Raw genomic sequence first — 18,299 nt, forward strand, 5'->3', positions numbered from 1 at the left:
CGTTTGCAAGCAAACACTTTAATAACTAGGGCCAGACGGAATCTGCGGACGTTTTTTGCCATTATTTTGGGAGTATCATAACTAAAACCTTAATACATGAAATAAAAAGAATATCTTTTTAACGTTTATTTAATGTTTAAAATGCAAATCCAATTAGATCCACTTTATTTGGTAAACAAAGCAAGTCTCTCAAATATTATTTCTACAAAAAGACAGAAAATATTACTTTACATTGCACATAAATCAGACAAACATTTTCATATTAGTCAATAATATTACTGTAATTAATTTAAAAACTGAATAAATATAAATTTACACACATTTACTCAAATAAATAAACAGAATTAAAGATGAGCTAAAAATCGGAGGAATTCTGCGGAAATTCTGCGCGCGCAGATTCTGTGTGGGCCTACTAATAACTCATCCACAAACGTCATTCATAATTCAGTTTTTATTTCATAATGCATGTCTTCAAGTTTCATTACAGGCCTTTAAATTATTTTTACATATAGACTCTTCTTAAATAAATTATGCAAATCTCAATTTGTTGTGGTTAAATAAATACACGATCCCTTTTCATAAATAATAACAATAAAATTTCAGTTTCAAAATGGAATAAATAAGTACATTAACATATCTGAGCGACAGAACAAATCCATGAGGTGATATGAAAATAAAACAACACACAATTCAAACTCATTTTTATCATTCAGATTAATTTCAGTGCTTTTTTCCCGTCACGTTCATGTGCGTATCTGGTCAAGGGAGCGTTCAGAAGCCCCCAGCATTCAAGTCAATGGAGTCAAGTGTTTTCTACATTCGCTCATGCGCTCTGTTCTTCAACAGAGATTCATGCTCTTGTGTTTAGTCAGTTTCATTCTTGCAGCTTCTGGAATGGATTCTGTAAATACAGTAATGATGACGTTGCAATACTTCTAAACTAAAAATGGAGGGCTGGTGTGTTTGGAGAAAACGCTGAGGCTGCCAACCAGCCGCAGGTTCGGGATCAGAAAACCCAGACACTTGGAGATAAGTAAGATGAATTAAGGTCAGCATCACGGGGAACTTACATGCACGAGGAAGGCTTACGGTAATGACTGTTTGGTCTGCTCTGACATGATCATTTGGTCTTGTCGTCCAGTCCGCTTTCTGCTCTCAGAGCCTGACTGCTAGCAGAGATGAACCGAATCCAGTGCTGGAGGTCCTCGGAAATGTCTGGGCAGTCCACCTTCGTGTTATAGACATATATGAGTTAGTCCAATGTGAAAATACTTTAAAGAGAATCATGGTTTTACCATGGTACATGTCCAGCGATATGGTATACAACTGTGTCTTAATAGAAATGACGCTCAGTGATAATGATTGTCATATTTATGTCCCATGGTATGCCATAGAATTACCTGTTTGTTAACTTAGAGGAAAAAAAACATGTAAGGAATGCATGTAAATATTTTACTTAAAGTAAAATATGTAAATTTTTATTGTTACTTCAAGAAATAAAATAAACACAATTTAACTAAATAAACATTGCATTGTTTACAGTACAAAACTACAGAGAAAAAAGTAATGCTAAAGTCTGAATGTCCACAAAATGTAAACAAATATAAAAATAAGCTTAATAATTAATAAAATATTAAAATATAAATGATTTTAAAAAGTAATGAGGCACTACATTGAGTAGAAATGCAGTTTTTTTGGAAACTAAATATTTTTAAATACATTTTAAAATTGTAATTTAATGTATAAAACAAGTCCCTTTACATTATATTAATTCTCATTTAAATAAAATTGTGATTTCAATATGAAAATTTCATGTAAAACATAAGAACACAAAAACGTACAGTTCTGTAGTGAGCAATAAACTAATACAGTTGAAGTCAGAATTATTACTCCCTTTAATTATAGTACTTTTTCAAATACTTTATTCATAATTTTGACAGATATTTGTAATATTATGTTTTACTCTGTATAAGTTGAAAAATATATTATTGCCTTTTTGATTTTAGGATGGGAGTGTACGAGGGTTAGCATATTTGGGTCCACAAGTTAAAAAAATATAGAGATATTTAAATGTAAACAAATACATTTAATTAAAATGAATTCAATAATACAAATTTAATTATGTAATTGATCTAACAGTAGATACTGTGAGTGAAAAAGTAGTAAAAACAAAAAATGAAATATTTTCCAAATAATTTTTAACAAGCACTTACAGCATTATTATTTTTAGATAGCTGACAACACTGTAAAAATGTAGGGTTCCACACAATTTATTCATGGTGTCCCAACATTACATTAAGTTTACAGATTTAAGTGTATTGAACATAATAGAATTAACTTGTCCCAAAAAAAATCTCAGGAATTGCGTTGTTTCAGCTCATTTTAAATAAGTAGTTTAAACAAGCAGCGAAGCATGCTTCAGTGTCTTTTCAAAGACTGAGAAGCACTTGTACTTTGTACCAGTTTTCAGCTTTCTTTAAAATTTATTTTGTGTTCAACAGAATAAAGAAACCACTTGAAGGAGAGTAAACGTTCATATTTGGGTGAACCTTAAACAAGCGCTTATTGCATTATTATTAATTATATAACTGCAGAGCATGTTTCAGGATAAAGGGATAGTTTGCACAAAAATCAAAATGTACTCACAACTGTCTTACCACTAAATGCTTCCAAACCTTTCTTGATTCAGTTATCAGTCTGTTTTAGTTGATCCAAAAATGAAAATTGGTCATTTTTTACTTGATTTGAGATTTGTTTTCTCGCTCAGATAAATACAAAAGAAGTTATTTTGTAAAAGCTGAAACTCTGTAACCATTGCCTTCCATAATAAAAATAAAATAAATCAAAAATACCATAGAAGTCAATGGTTACAGTTTCAGAACATTCTTCAAAATAACTTCTTTTGTGTTCAACTGCACAAAGAAATCTCAAACACTTTTAGAACAAGTAAAAGATGAACAATTTTCATTTTTGGGTGAACTAAACCTTTATTTAATCTGTTGAACACAAAAGATGTTATTTTGTAAATGCTGAAACTCTGTAACCATTGCCTTCCATATTAAAAATAAAATAAATAAAAAATACCATTGAAGTTAATGGTTACAGTTTCAGAACATTCTTCAAAATAACTTCTTTTGTGTTCAACTGCACAAAGAAATCTCAAACAGATTTGGAACAAGTAGAAAATTAACAATTTTCATTTTTGGGTGAACTAAACCTTTCTTTATTCTGTTAAATACTGAAGAATTTATTTTAAAGAAAGCTGAAAAGGTGTAACCATTTACTTCCATCAGAAAAAAACTAATACTGAAGTCTAAGATTGTGGGAACATTCTTCGGAATAACTTATTTTGTGTTTTACTGAACTAAATAAAAATAATAATAAGTAAAGATGACCAGTTTTCATGTTTGGGTGAACTAAACAAGACTGACAAGCACTTATCTGTAATAATGCACAAACCAAATCCAGAAGACGCTCACCTTCCTCTTGCACAGGAACTCCAGTATATTCTGCGGGTTTCCTCGAATGACGTTCTGCCGGCACAGCATGACCGCAGAGATGAAGCCGTCAGACTTGGACACGAACCTCTGCTCCAGGTAGAAGGACTTCTCGTCCCAGGACACAATGCGGGTGCGCAGCTCGAACCCCTCTCCGAGCGCTAGCGAGCGCCTGTATCGGATGGTCGTGGCTCCGACAACCATAGTGGCTTTGAGCGCGCGCGCGGCCATGAAGAGCCCGATGCGCGTGCCGTGCGCAAACCGGGCGAAGTCGCACTCACGCAGGTACCGGGCGTTATTCATATGGCACATAAAGTCCATGTCGTGCAGCAGAACCCTGCCGTGCACCACCTGCTCGGCCAGGATATCCCGGATAGGGCTCTGGAAGCAGCAGCGGAGCGCCACCCATAAGCCTCGCAGGAAATACCAGACGTCAAAAGTGCCGAAGAGAAGCAGAGAGCCGGACAGAAACCACAGCAGCATGATTCTGTGACACATCAATTATTCACAGCATCAATTAAAGATGCAGAACAGGAGGAAAACGGCGAGGATAACACCTGTGATCCGGCTTCTGTACATGCAAGGCTATTATTATTATTATTCCAGTAAGACAAAGTAATATACAAACAGTTTAAAGAGAAGAATTATATTATAAAAGAAAGAAGATACAAGTTGCATTAACTGTAGCTTACTTACAATAAGAATAATAATAATAAAGGTAGGAAAATTACATTAATCAGCTTCATTACAGAACATCAGGCAGGACATCATTACATATTTCTAATGTATATATACTGTATATATATGACGATACCTTTGAAAATAGACTATTATTAATTCGTACATTACGGAAAAGAATGAAAAATCAAAATTAGGATTATATATCGACCCCTTTTTAAAGATCCATGTGAAGTAAAACCTAATTTAACAAGACAGTTTCCGTATTAATGTAAAAACAAGGAAACCTGCGAGGCTGACAGCAGTGACCCGGCTTCAGTAGCTACCACAGCATAAGAGGCAACACATTATCACATTATTTCTGGAGGATATTTATATATGTAATGTGATATATGCTATCTAATATTTCGGAAATGAATGAAAAATCGTATTTTAGATTAAATATCAGACCTCAAATGAAGAACATTGACAAGGTCGTGCAGTAAAACCTATCCTAGGTGTACCGGTTGTCGTATTAATATAAAAGTACAGACAAGCGAAGTGCATTCGTGAATGTTTATCATAATTATTTTGTCAAATATGATACGGTTGGTACTCACGCGATGGACACCCGAAAACCGGCTTCACGCACTTCCGCGCTGAGAGGTACTGCGCTCTGATTGGTTTAACGTGACCACGTGATTACATCATAGGCCGCCCTTTGAACGGCGTGACGCCAAACTTCTGTCATCCACCAAAGATCACGTTATAAAGATTTAGTGAAAGTGATACTAAAACCACTGAGCATATTATCTACAATTGCATATATTCAGAGTTATTTTGGGCTCATTTACATGACAATATCTCATGTCAATATGCATGTAAACCCTTGTTGCTACAAACAAGTTAAATTTGGTGTAACTAATTGTATTATTGTACACAGCATTACTCGGTTATTAACCTTTTGTGCTTTGCAAAATTCTTCATTTATATTAGAACCCCCCCCCCCCCCCCCCCCTTCTATATTACTCTTTATTAATGAACTTGCTATTATGGCTTCATCCTTTAGTACTTTGTCAAATGATAAGGCTACTAATGTGGCTACTAATGTAGCTACTGTTCAAAGTAGCTACTATAGCCCCTTCACAACCCTTTGTAGCAGGCCCGTAGCCAGGGGGGGTTCGGGTGGTTCGAAAGACCCCCCCCCCCCCCCCCCCCACACACACACCACTGACATAAGTCCAGATTTTGTTCCATTCATGAGCTCATTTGTCCTATTTTGACTAATAAGCCATCAATTGTGCAAATAACCCATCAAAGGCTTTAAGACCAAGCGGAATCTGAGGTAAGCGAAGTCATCCTTCACTACTGTGTTGTTAAGAGACAAGGAATTTTACAAGCAATGTTTACTCTAATTTTGGACCTTATTCTTGAAATAGAAAATGACAAATTTTTAATACTTATTAGGCTGTTGTTGTTATTAGTGATTTTTTCAAATGTACTTTCTTTTTACAAGAGAGGCTAGAAAAATTGTGAAGCTCTACATCAGGGGTCACCAAACTTGTTCCTGGAGGGCCGGTGTCCTGCAGATTTTAGCTCCAACCCTAATCAAACACACCTGAACAAGCTAATCAAGGACTTACTAGGTATACTTGAAACATCCAGGCAGGTGTGTTGAGGCAAGTTGGAGCTAAACCCCGCAGGGACACCGGCCCTCCAGGACCGAGATTGGTGACCCCTGCTCTATATCAATATTATTATTATTATATTATTAAGTATTATGTTTTAATTGTTCAATATTCAAAGGGCCAAATTCTGACTGAGGAAAGCCGAATGTGCTGCTCAGTTTGTTATTTGCTAATAAATGACAATAGCCTACAGTTTTTAATTTAAAACTTGAACAGATTTCATTTTTTCTATTGATAAATGATGTAATAAATTTGTATTTTAAAAATAATTATTTTTTCTTCACATTTCTTTATTGTAAATCTTTACGAAATATTTTTAGTACATCAAAAGTGTGGTTATGCTGACCATCCGACAAGCTCATCCAGCTAAAATAGTGCTTAAAATGTCACTAAGTGCAGTATTTAAAAACCTCATAATTAAATAGAAAATTAAGCGAATAACTGCAATATGGTCCACTTTTTGATAAAAAACAAAACAAAAAAAAAACACCTGTTTCACAAGCTCATAGCCGGCCTGGTGAAGGTTTATATCGCATAAGCTTTTATAATTTATTTATTTTATTATTATTTATTTACTTTTTATTTACGTCAAGTATAACTGTCATTATGCTGCTTTCTTTCTCCTATATTTGTGTCTGCCTGTTGTTGTAATTGTATTATTTCATGCTTTGTTTATATATTTCTTCAATTATTGTATGAATTATTTTATCTCTTTGTATATTTCTTTAAACATTTAAAAAAAAAAAAAATCACATTTTAAAAGAGATTTTATTTTTAGTAGTTCGTTACAGAAATTGACTAATGTAATTTGATCGATTTTACTCAGTGAAATAAAGTGCATTTTATATTACACATTTATAATATAAATATTACGAACGTATATAGAAGTGTCATACACATTCCACATACTGTGCTCAGCATAATTGAGTACAGCCCATTTTAAAAATGAATATTTGTATCATTTCTCAGTGAAAATTCTGTAGGCAACAGATATATTTTTTAAATAATAATTTAGTCACCAAGCATATTTAGTTATTGAAAGATACAATTAAATTCAAGCAAAATATTGCAAAAATAAAAAAATAAAATAATAGCAATAATTACAAACTACAAAATTAATTTTTAAAAGTTTTTGTTTCTCTTGATTTTTCCTCTTTTTAAAATTCCTGTATTTAAAATTTTTCTATTACATATAAATTTGTGTCTACTAGTTTTTGGACTGTTGGATCGTAAGTTATTTTATTAGATAAGCTCCAGATTTGGGTTCAGTACTGACTAATCTAATGTATATGCACAAATATAATATTGTATAGCTTCCTGTTAAAAATATGAATTTAAAAGAGAGATTTGTGAGGGGTGTACTTATATATGCTGAGCAATGTGTGTGTGTATGTGTGTGTGTGTATATATATATATATATATTTCTGCTGTTATTATTTTTGCATTTTTTAATCCTTGCCTACAAACACTTCATACTCCAGTCCAGTCGATGGCAGTAATACACCATCATACTTTATACCTAAAAATATTACAACAGAAAATATTGTCCGCTGTTTTACTTTATATATAAAATTTTTCATCACAAATGCAGTTTGAGGGCACCCAAACCTAATTTCTTGAAAAGGGGTCAAAAATACTAAAAATAAAAATCCATTAATTATTTAATGTACATTTTGGCATAATAATAACTCATATTTCAGCATCACACACACACACACACTTAATAATGTGTTAGGTAATGCCTAAAAAAAAGGTTAGTTTCATTCATTAATTTTCTTTTTGGCTTAGTCCCTTTATTAATCTGGGGTCGCCACAGTGGAATGAACCGCCAACTTATCCAGCACGTTTTACATAGCGGATGCCCTTCCAGCTGCAACCCAACACTGGGAAACACCCATACACTCATTCACACACATACACTACGACCAATTTAGCTCACGCAATTCACCTATAGCGCATGTCTTTGGCCTGTGGGAGAAACAGAAGCACCCGAAGGAAACCCACGCTGTGAGGCGATTATGCTACCCACTGCACCAAAAAGATGACAAAGTAATGTAAACTAATTAATAATAGTGTCACTATATTTTATTAACATTATATTTTACTATATTTTATTTTAATTTAATTATTAAATATTTTGATATGTATATTTTGTATTATGCATCATATTTATGTATTATTAATTATTATTATTTGTTCTTATTTTTGCTTTGTTAATGCTGAAAAGCAAATTAAAAAATCATTTGTGAGTGCATTGATTTTAAGCATATATTTATGGCTATTCATAATCTTACAATCTGCACAAATCATAATGTGGCATGACCCAGGTTTCTGAACTACAGCAGAAGTCAGATTACTATTGTGCTCTGGAGTGTCCAAACACCTGAGAGTTGAATACATGTTGCTGTTTTGTAAAGCAGCGTGTTTGAGTTCATTTAAGGCAGCGAGTCTTCATTGGCTCTTTTTATCATGGAGCTGGCTTTCCCCCCTCAGGGCTTTACTGCTGGCCGAGATGAAATTGATCCAGTGCTGCAGGTCTTCAGGAAATTCTGGCACTTCAACCTACAAGAGCAGTTCATAAATGTCAGACTTTTGTAAATTAGAAAATACACACTCCATGTGAACAACATGCAGACGAGGAAATTAAGACCTTTGTTTTGTGAACTTAGGAGTCACACTTGTGAAATTTGATTTGGTCAAAATAAATTGAAGCCATTTTTAATTAAATGAAATGTATTACATATTGTTTCATGAATATTTATTCTTTAATTTAGTTGTATGGTAGTAGACCGTATTACTTCTAAATTATGTACTATTATGCCATTTCAACATTAATGCATAAATTCACAATTTATATATATATATATATATATATATATATATAAAAAAAATATATATATATATATATATGTATAACTAATGTTTTTTTTACAATTTAAAAGGCATCTTTGGATATCTTTTCTGCTGGAGATACTGTTGTCCTAAAAAGTAAATAACAAAAAAAATCCTACACAAACCTTAGGAACAGTATTGCAGGAAATTTTGACGGTTTTAAAACTTTGCCTTTTCCAAACCGCGGTATACCTTGAAAATGGTAAGCAGGTGTTTGCTGAACCGTTGGCTGACTAGTAAAGCTTTTGATTTCGTAAAAAAAAAACACATAAAAATAGTTAATATTAATAGTAGTTTAAAAATAGTTAATAGTTATAATAAAAAACTTTATATATACTGTAGGAATGGTGTAACAGAAATGTATGCGTAATATTCTTCAATCCACAACCATGATACTTTAGGCGGGAATTCGATCCCATACAATGATGACGCTGAAGCCCGCAAGTGATTTAAATGAAACTCGAATTGCATCTTTTGGAAACGCAAGGACAGAACATGGAAGCGAGAGCGAAAGGCCGTAGGTAAACGATATTATACCGAATCGTGATCAAATTTATGTCACTAACAATGATAAGCTATGGACTTTTACTCTATATTGATCTAAGAGCCAATCGCACAGCAGAAATGTGCAACAATGAGAATCAGTCATTGTTAGAGTACTCTTTTAAATCTGGAAGCATTAACAACTTACACCGAAATATATATCGTTATTGTTCAATATGGAAAATAATTATTGAAATTGCATTTTTGCCATATCGCCCAGCCCTAACCCTAAGAACACAAAACATTCAAATATAAGCGGAAAAACTGATTTTATCTTGATGCATTTTCATTTTTGATTCACGCTCATTATCTTATATATACTGTATATATATATATACTGTATGTATATATATATATATATATATATATATATATACACACACACACATACACACACTCACACACACACACACATTTACATTACATTTAGTCATTTAGCAGACGTTTTTATCCAAAGCGACTTACAAATGAGGACAAGGAAGCAATTTACACAACTATTAGAGCAGCAGTGAACAAGTGCTATAGACAAGTTTCAGGTGTGTAAAGTCTAAGAAGCAAAGCATTAGTAATGTTTTTTGTTTTTGAGAGAGAGAGAGAGAGAGAGAGAGAGAGAGAGAGAGAGAGAGAGAGAGAGAGAGAGAGAGAGAGAGAGAGAGAGAGAGACAGAGAGACAGAGAGAGAGAGAGAGAGAGAGAGAGAGAGAGAGAGAGAGAGTACAGTTAGTGGTATAGCCAGAGAGGCAGTTAAGATTAGAAAGAAAAGTGGAGACTAAATTATTGAGTTTTTAGTCGTTTCTTGAAGACAGCAAGTGACTCTGCTGTTCTGATGCAGTTAGGGAGTTCATTACACCAACTGGGCAGATTGAATGTGAGAGTTCGGGAAAGTGATTTCTTCCCTCTTAGGGATGGAACAACGAGGCGACGTTCATTCACAGAAGGCAAGTTTCTGGAGGGCACATAAATCTGCAGAAGTGAGAGCAGATACGAAGGAGCAAAGCCAGAGGTCGCTTTGTAAGCAAACATCAGAGCTTTGAATTTGATGCGAGCAGCAACTGGCAGCCAGTGCAAACGGGTGAGTAGCGGAGTGACATGTGCTCTTTTGGGTTCATCAAAGACCACTAGTGCTGCTGCGTTCTGAAGCAGCTGAAGAGGTTTGATAGAGTTAGCTGGAAGCCCGGCTAGTAGAGAGTTGCAATAGTCCAGTTTGGAGAGAACAAGAGCTTGAACAATGAGTTGTGCTGCATGTTCAGATAGGAAGGGTCGGACCTTTCTGATGTTATAGAGTGCGAATCTGCAAGATCGAGCAGTTCTAGAAATGTGGTCAGAGAAGTTTAATTGGTCATCAATCGTTACTCCAAGGCTTTTTACCATTTTGGATGCAGTAATGGTTGCCCCATCCATCTGGATTGAAAAGTTATGATGTAGAGTCAGGTTGGCAACTTCAAGCATTTCCGTTTTCGCGAGGATAAGCTGAAGATATATATTTAGTTTTTTCTTTTTACATGCAATGTAATTTTTTTTTTGATTTACGCTTATTATTTTTCCATCTAATTCTGCGATACATTTGGCGGGATTTTGATCCCATAGCAGCAGCTTACTTTATTTCCGCAGAAAATAAAGATATCCAAAGATGCCTTTTCAAATTGTAAACAAATATGTGTTTTATGAAACAAACTAAAAAAATTAGGTTTTTATTATTTAGCCTGACATGTTTGCTTCTCAAAATATTTGAAATGTTTCTTAAAATAAAATATAATGCATTCAATAGAGAAAAAAGCAGCAGTTTTACCCAGACATATAACAAAGAGCATATTTTAGAGCAGTAATGACCATACTGTGAAACTGATATTTTATCCAAGGTTATCATTAAGTCAGAGACTTATACTGACTAATGCCTATGATCAAGATACATTTTGGATTTATTGTGCAGCTCTATAAGCCATATATATATTTCAGTCCAACATAATAAATGTTTGACAGCCGCTCACCTTTCTCTTGCACAGGTATTGCAGGATCTTGTCTGGAGTGCTGCGCAGAACATTCTGCTTGCAGAACATAACAGCCGAGACCATCCCATCTTTACAAGACACGAAGCGCTGTTCCAGATAAAAGGATTTCTCATCCCAGCTGACGATTCGACTGCGCAGCTCAAATGCCTCACCGACACACAGAGGCCGTCTGTAGCGGATGGTAGTCGCTCCGACCACCGCTGTGGCCCCGAGTGCCCTCAAAGCCTTGAAGACTCCATTACGGGTGTACAAAGACAATCTGGCGAAGTCGCACTCACGCAGGTATCGAGCGTTGTTCATGTGGCACAGATCTATATCATTGAGAACCACGCGTCCGCTGGCCGTCTGCTCTCCGGTCACGTCAAACACAGGTGAGAGGAACCAGGCTTTGGTCACCACCAACACGGCTCGTAGGTAATACCACACATCCAGAGTGCAGAACAGGAGTAACAGCACACCCACAACCCACAGCAGAGCGTCCTCCCTGAAATTACAAGACAAGACCATTTATTGTTATTATTATTATTATTATTATTAAGGCAAGTTTATTCATTTAGCAGATTTCATACACAATGGTAAGTGCTTTACATAAACAAGAATAAAAGAAACTAATACGCTGAGTCTTAAAAAGCCTTAAAGGGCACATATTTGACCCCTTTTTCAAGATTTAGTCTTTTGTGTCACCAGAATGTGTCTGTAAAGTTTCAGCTCAAAACACCTATCAGATTTTTTATTATACCTCTATTTACCAGCTCTAAGGATATTGTAGCTGTTTTGTTGCCTGTGCCTTTAATGCAAATGAGCTAGTTCTCCCCCCACATCGTTCGCACATGCCTGTTAGAGTGTGTCCTCCTCTCCTGCCGCGTCTGATAAACAGCACAGTGACAGACCTGAAGGAAGGATAACCCACGTAACGTTGGTGAGAAATACTACAGTAAGAACTTTCACAATGATTATTTGATGTATTTGTTGTGGAGATAATTCCAGGCTTTCTGCCACCATGAGTCAAACATAATGTTGTTACAAAGTTCACCCACAGGCAAACACACAGGCACACACAGTGCGCGCATTTAACTTTGCAGTTTTAGCACGGTAAATGTGACAGGATACTCGTTAATATCCACTGCTGTATGGATATCCGTTAAGTTAATGTACAAAATAAACCTGATTTAACGTCCACAAACCGGGATTGAAGTGTCTTCTTTTATAATTGTACTGACATGCGGCTGTGGTGATAAATTACAGTGATTTTACTGTATTTACTTTATTACAAACATGTACTGTTTTAAAAACTCATTTGATGATCACAGCTCGCTGAACAGATCTTTTAAGCTCAGTTGCTTTGCGCATGTCCTGTCTTGCTAATATAATTTTAAGCGTTACCATGGAGACGTTAATATTTGGCTGTCAATCAATTCGGTGGACGGGGGAACCGCACTCCTACGTCATGTCGGTTTCAAAACGGGAGGGAGTTAGATCCTATTTTAACGTCAGGAAAAAATAAATAAAAAAAACACACTACGCCCACACGCAGTTCTGTCCAAAGTTTTTGTTGAAAGTTTTCAAAAGATGATTTTCATCATAGGTGCCCTTTAAATTTCCAAAACTAAATTTTAGGCTTAAATTGACTGAAACATTGTCGTGTAGGTAGGCATGGGCCGGTATTAGATTCTGACGGTATGATAACCTTGGATAAAAATATCACGGTTTCATGCTATTGTGCTTACTGCTCTAAAATATTTTCCTTTTAAATATCTCGGCAAAAAAAACAACAACAGTTTTCCCCCTTTGGAAACAATATATTCTATTTTTTGAAAGGTTTTTTATATTTTAGCGCAGTAAACATGTCAGGCTAAATAATAAAAATGAGTCATTGATAATTCTGCTGTCTTCATTAGAGTTAAAAACAGAAATTTCTTTATAACTTAACAGCATCTTTGAATATTTTTTCTGCTGGAGATCCTGTTTTCCTAAAAAACGCAAAAAAATAAATAAATAAATCAAAATCTTACACATACCATTACTGTAAAAGCATTTAATGTTTTAATTAAAATACATTACTTTACAAATATAGCCTATGAATAGCCTAATAATAAATTATGCTTATTAAGAAATTATAAACACTGCTTATTTTTACATTGCAAGATGCTCCAAACCTGTATTAAAAACACAGTTAACTCCCAAAATACTGTTAACTCATTTATGTGAATGCGTTAATGAAAAATCATAAACATTATCTCGTTTAACTGCTCTTTCCAACTCAAAGAGGGTATGATCAACTGCAGGGAGCACAATAAACCAAGAAAGATCCTGACTTCTGCCAGAAAAGGCAACATGTTGATTTTTCTCCAGAAGTCATTTTCCTTCAAACCATTGTACATTCGTTAACAGCAACAAAAAAAAAAGATTCATTTTTTACACAATTATTTATTTCGTTTTATTTAACATTAAAAATGTAATAATAAATTAAAGTATTGTTAATTCTGTTAAATTTGTTTTTTTTTTCCATAAAAAAAAAACACTACAAAAACTAGCGACAAGAGAACCGTTAAAGTACCGAACCGATAAGTGGTATCTATAAAAGTAGTAATACCGTTAAAACCTTAACAATACCCATCCCTATTCAAAATATAAAATGTAATATACTTCTTTGCATGAATTAGTGATGGCTGCTTTCGAAATGCTGTTTCATGAAGCTTCCAAACCTGTGTGAATCTTTTGTTTTGAAGCAGTTGTTTATTTTTATTATTTTAAATGACAGATTATGGATCATCTGGTGATTTTTTAAGTGGTTCAATTAAGTCAATGTTTAGTTAAATATTGTTTGCTTAAGGGCAACACGGTGGCTCAGTGGTTAGCACTGTCACCTCACAGCAAAAATGTCGCTAGTTCGAGTTCCGGCTGGGTCAGTTGGCATTTCTGTGTGGAGTTTACATGTTCTCCCCGTGTTTGCGTGGGTTTTGTCTGGGCACTCCGGTTTCCCCCACAAGTCCAAAGACATATGGTACAGGTGAAATCTGGATAAGTTGACGGTTCATTACGCTGTGGCGACTCCTGATGAATAAAGGGACTAAGCTGAAGGAAAATGAATGAATGAATTGTTTGCTTCATGTTTACTTACATCTGCGCACATTGCCCCATCAAGCCTTTTCTATGTGTATAACTCACAACACACATTTCCACACACATTTTGTGCATATGCCACGTTTCCGAATGAGACCTTAAGATGCAGTTTTGTCAATTGGTTCACAAGTATGTGAGAGACCAGAACCACACTATATTTTAAAAGAATCTGACCAAATGCATCTTCAACTACCTCTGGAAGTGGTCAAAAGTGAACAATCTGAGAACATTTAAGACCTTGTTTACTCCTGACTGTATTCAACACTGTGCACTTGTGACCAGATCAGAGAGAATACATCGTAATAGCAGGTTTAAAGTTCAATAGTGGCCAAAAGTGATGTCCAGAAAGGATAATAGGGTACATGCGGAGCTAGTGTTTCTTCCTAAACTGATAAACTTCCGGTGAATGGTTAATGTGGCTTTTTTCGCATTATATATGGTTCCTTTTACAGCATCAATGATGTAATGTAATTAAAATACAATCAGTTAATTAGACTTTGGGTTTCATTTAGCTGTTCAAGCGTAAAACAAGACAAAAAGCTATTTACTGCAGTAATGGAGCGCAGAAGCTCAATTGAATATACTGTGGTAAAATAAATGCTCATATTATAAAGACATGGCGGGGAAAAATATAATTTAATGCAGAGCGTCTTGTACCATCTGAGACCCACTTTGTATCGGATATCACTCAGCCAGCGGAGATCGCTGATTTTTAAAGAAAACGGACCTTAAACGCGCCAATTTTGCAATGGCATTCAGTTCACCGGAAGCGCTTAACCCAGGTTACTGACAAATTAAAAGTCGGCATATACCCTATTGCACAGCATTGGCTTTTAATGACCCAACAAGTTTAATCAAATCACCAAAATATAAATGAACATGTTTTATTGAGAAGAGAAAAACATTAAACTTGGTTAAGGTATTTACTAATCAAAAGTTTAATCAAAGAATATGAGTTTTGTTTTACTATTATAAAAGATATGATTAAAATAAAGGATACAGTCACTGTGACAATCGTTAATATTTATTAGCTATTAATATTAATAGACCACTGCTTGCATTTGATTCACAGCCATTCCTCAATATACATTAGCACAAATTATACAATTGAACCATTAAGCAATCTTGTACCACATATACTTAGAAAATCTAAAACAACAGAATATCATCATACTTTATTAAAGGGCAAATATATAATTTTTCCTTGGCCGGACATCATGTTTGGCCGTTATTATAATTTAAACAGGATTTTAAATGGATTAAATGATTACAATTGCATTTTGAAACGTTGCAAACCATTCCTCAGCAGTACACTTGATAAAACAATGAGGAGACACTTGTTTCTATACATGCACTCAGATGTGGTTTTGAGGTTCTGAGATTTTCAGGTTAGTTACATAGCCTCATACAAGAACAACTTGTTAGGCTGGTTTGTGAACACGTTGTAAAGCAAGTTATTTTAGTCAAACGTTAAGATTAAGGTAGATTAGTCACCTAACTTTTACAAATATTTCGTTTCTCTTGAATTTTGTTTATTTACATTTTTTCCCAAACATATAAATTTGGGCATAGTAATTTTGGATCATTATCATAAGGTTATTTTGTTAGATTAGTTCCAGATTTGGCTTTAGTACTGACTATTCTAACTTATATGCACAAATATAATACTGTAAAGCTTCCCATATCATTAAATATTAAATGAGACATTTGTGAGGGTGTTCTCATATATTGTGCTGAGCACTGTATATCCAAAGTGGTGTTTAACAGTACAAGAAAATTTTCACAGTATTTGCTATTATATGTTTCCCTGTATAAAGTCTAATTTCTTATAGTTTAGCAGAATAAAAAAATTAAAACCTCAGGTCAAAAAAGATCAACATTGTTAAACGCTTAAACAAAGTACAAAGTAATTCAAACTATTATGTTAAAAAATGTGATCTATATTAGTGGTGATTTTAATTATTTATTTATATTACAGTAGACATCAGAGATTGGGGGGAAAAACCGTTAAATTTGATGACTGTTTTTGATGATAGGACTGACAAGAAAGACAGAGACAATAAGACTCCAATAAGTTTTAGTTAACATTAACAGACGATTTAATTATCCTAAACTTCCTAGATAATAGTTAAAATTAAATGGTGTATCTGTTAATATCAATTGGACCCGAACTAACAACAATCCAGCAACAATAGTAATAGAATAATTGCATTATTACTAACTATCGCTAAGATGAATAAACACTACACAACTGGTCATGTTATTCACTAGTGTCGACTGTTTTGCTTCATGAACTAACTTTAGCAGTATCCACACAATATTCAGAGCGTTTAAGGAGTTGAAACAGAAACTGTCAACTTTGTGCTCTGTGTAAAATCTTTGCGACCTCGGTTGCACGTATACAATGACACAAACGCTAAAAAATGCTCGTCTAAAGTAATTTAATAGTTGTGAAAGTGTCTGTGTACTCACATGTCCACGCTGCTCCCAGCTGCTCCTTCACGTTCTTTACGTCTCCTCGCTGAACGAGCGAGGCCACGCCCCCGGTGCCACGTCACTTAAAGCAGTTTAGGCCGGTGTCCTACCTTCCTTGTCAGATTGTCCTACCTCCCATTCAAAAAGTAGGCAGCACACTATTATGTCACAATATGCTAGCCATTAGATTTTGCTACCAGTGTAAATTTTAATGTGGAGTACTGTGATATGAAGCTGTAATATCGCCCTAACCTACCTAATTTCTAACCGCAGAACCATTCTAATACAGTGTTGGTAGCATAATCTGATGGGTGGGATAAAATGTCAGGACACCGGCCAACTCTTATGTGACTTATGTGGCCAAGACTTCTTATGTGTTATATAGTCTCTTGGAATAAAAAATGAAAAAATTTGCCAGAACCTTCCCCCCCCCCCCCCCCCTAGATTTCTGTCGGTGTGTGCATTCAAGAATATTTACGATAAACGTCGATAACTTAATTGAAAATATTTCTGGAAAATTCAGACATTTTAGCTATTTCATATTTTCAATTAGGCTAATGACATTCATCCATTCATTTTCCTTCCGCTTATTCACTTATTTATCAGGGGTTGCCACAGTGGAATGAACTGCTAACAATTCCAGCATATGTTTTACGCAGCGCATGCCCTTCCAGCCGTAACCCAGTACTGGGAAACACCCATGTGAATGAATGACTTCCTCGTTAAAGAGTTACCACAATCTAGTGGCAGTTAAAATATTTTTAGTGAATTATTTTGATAAAAAAAATTAATACTTTCATATTAATACATAAATTAATAAACAATTGAATTATTAAATGATAGATCACCCAACTCTGAAAAGTTTGGCATTATTTAATTATTTTGTGTATAGAAAAAATATATATTGTGATATTTATAATACACCGACATAATTACCATAACACAATTTTAATTAATTTTGCCTGCAGTGCTCAAAAGCAGAAAACAGGGGCAAAAACAAGTACTTGCTCAGCAGGCCAATTTAATAAAATATTGCCATTTTAAAGAGTTTTAATGGGGAATGTTTCCCCTTAAGTTGAAGAGTTTTTTTTATTCTAACATTTTTTGTACCGAGTGAAAAATTTGATTCATGAAAATAAATAAGTGAGAAGTCAATAAATAGACCACATGGTTAAAACCACATATTTCAAAAGGTTTGAATGTTCACAACAGCTTTATGTCTTCCCTTGTTTTGCTTTAATGGTCATTGGTGAACTCTGTATTTTTCATTCATTCATTCATTTTCTTTTCGGCTTAGTCCCTTTATTTATCTGGGGTTGCCACAGCGGAATGGACCGCCAACTTTGTATTTTTGTCAGTGAAATATAAAGAGGCAGAAGGAGTGTCTGGAAACTTATTTCACTTGCACCACTTGAT

The 18,299-nt window shown here is 34.5% G+C and overlaps 2 protein-coding genes across 3 annotated transcripts; both read right to left on the reverse strand.

Moving 5' to 3' along the window:
• Window positions 1-463: 463 nt before the first annotated feature.
• si:ch73-52e5.2 (protein THEM6) lies at window positions 464-5,073 on the reverse strand. Of its 2 annotated transcripts, XM_056468277.1 has the most exons (3): window positions 4,775-5,073; window positions 3,480-3,984; window positions 464-1,228 (listed from the first exon to the last, which is right to left on the reverse strand). In XM_056468277.1, exons 2-3 carry the CDS (start codon window positions 3,978-3,980, stop codon window positions 1,121-1,123), a joined length of 609 nt encoding a protein of 202 aa, XP_056324252.1. In that variant the 5' UTR covers window positions 3,981-3,984; window positions 4,775-5,073; the 3' UTR covers window positions 464-1,120. The 2 variants fall into 2 exon arrangements, with proteins under 2 accessions (XP_056324252.1, XP_056324245.1); XM_056468270.1 differs by having other exon boundaries at window positions 3,480-5,073.
• Window positions 5,074-7,706: 2,633 nt separating this feature from the next.
• Window positions 7,707-16,941, reverse strand: them6 (thioesterase superfamily member 6). Its single transcript, XM_056468292.1, has 3 exons — window positions 16,881-16,941; window positions 11,265-11,769; window positions 7,707-8,404 (listed from the first exon to the last, which is right to left on the reverse strand). Coding segments are annotated over exons 1-3 (618 nt in total). The 5' UTR covers window positions 16,883-16,941; the 3' UTR covers window positions 7,707-8,293.
• Between the last annotated feature and the right edge of the window lie 1,358 nt (window positions 16,942-18,299).

This window comes from Danio aesculapii, chromosome 2 (assembly GCF_903798145.1).
Source record: "Danio aesculapii chromosome 2, fDanAes4.1, whole genome shotgun sequence".
NCBI lineage: Eukaryota > Metazoa > Chordata > Actinopteri > Cypriniformes > Danionidae > Danio > Danio aesculapii.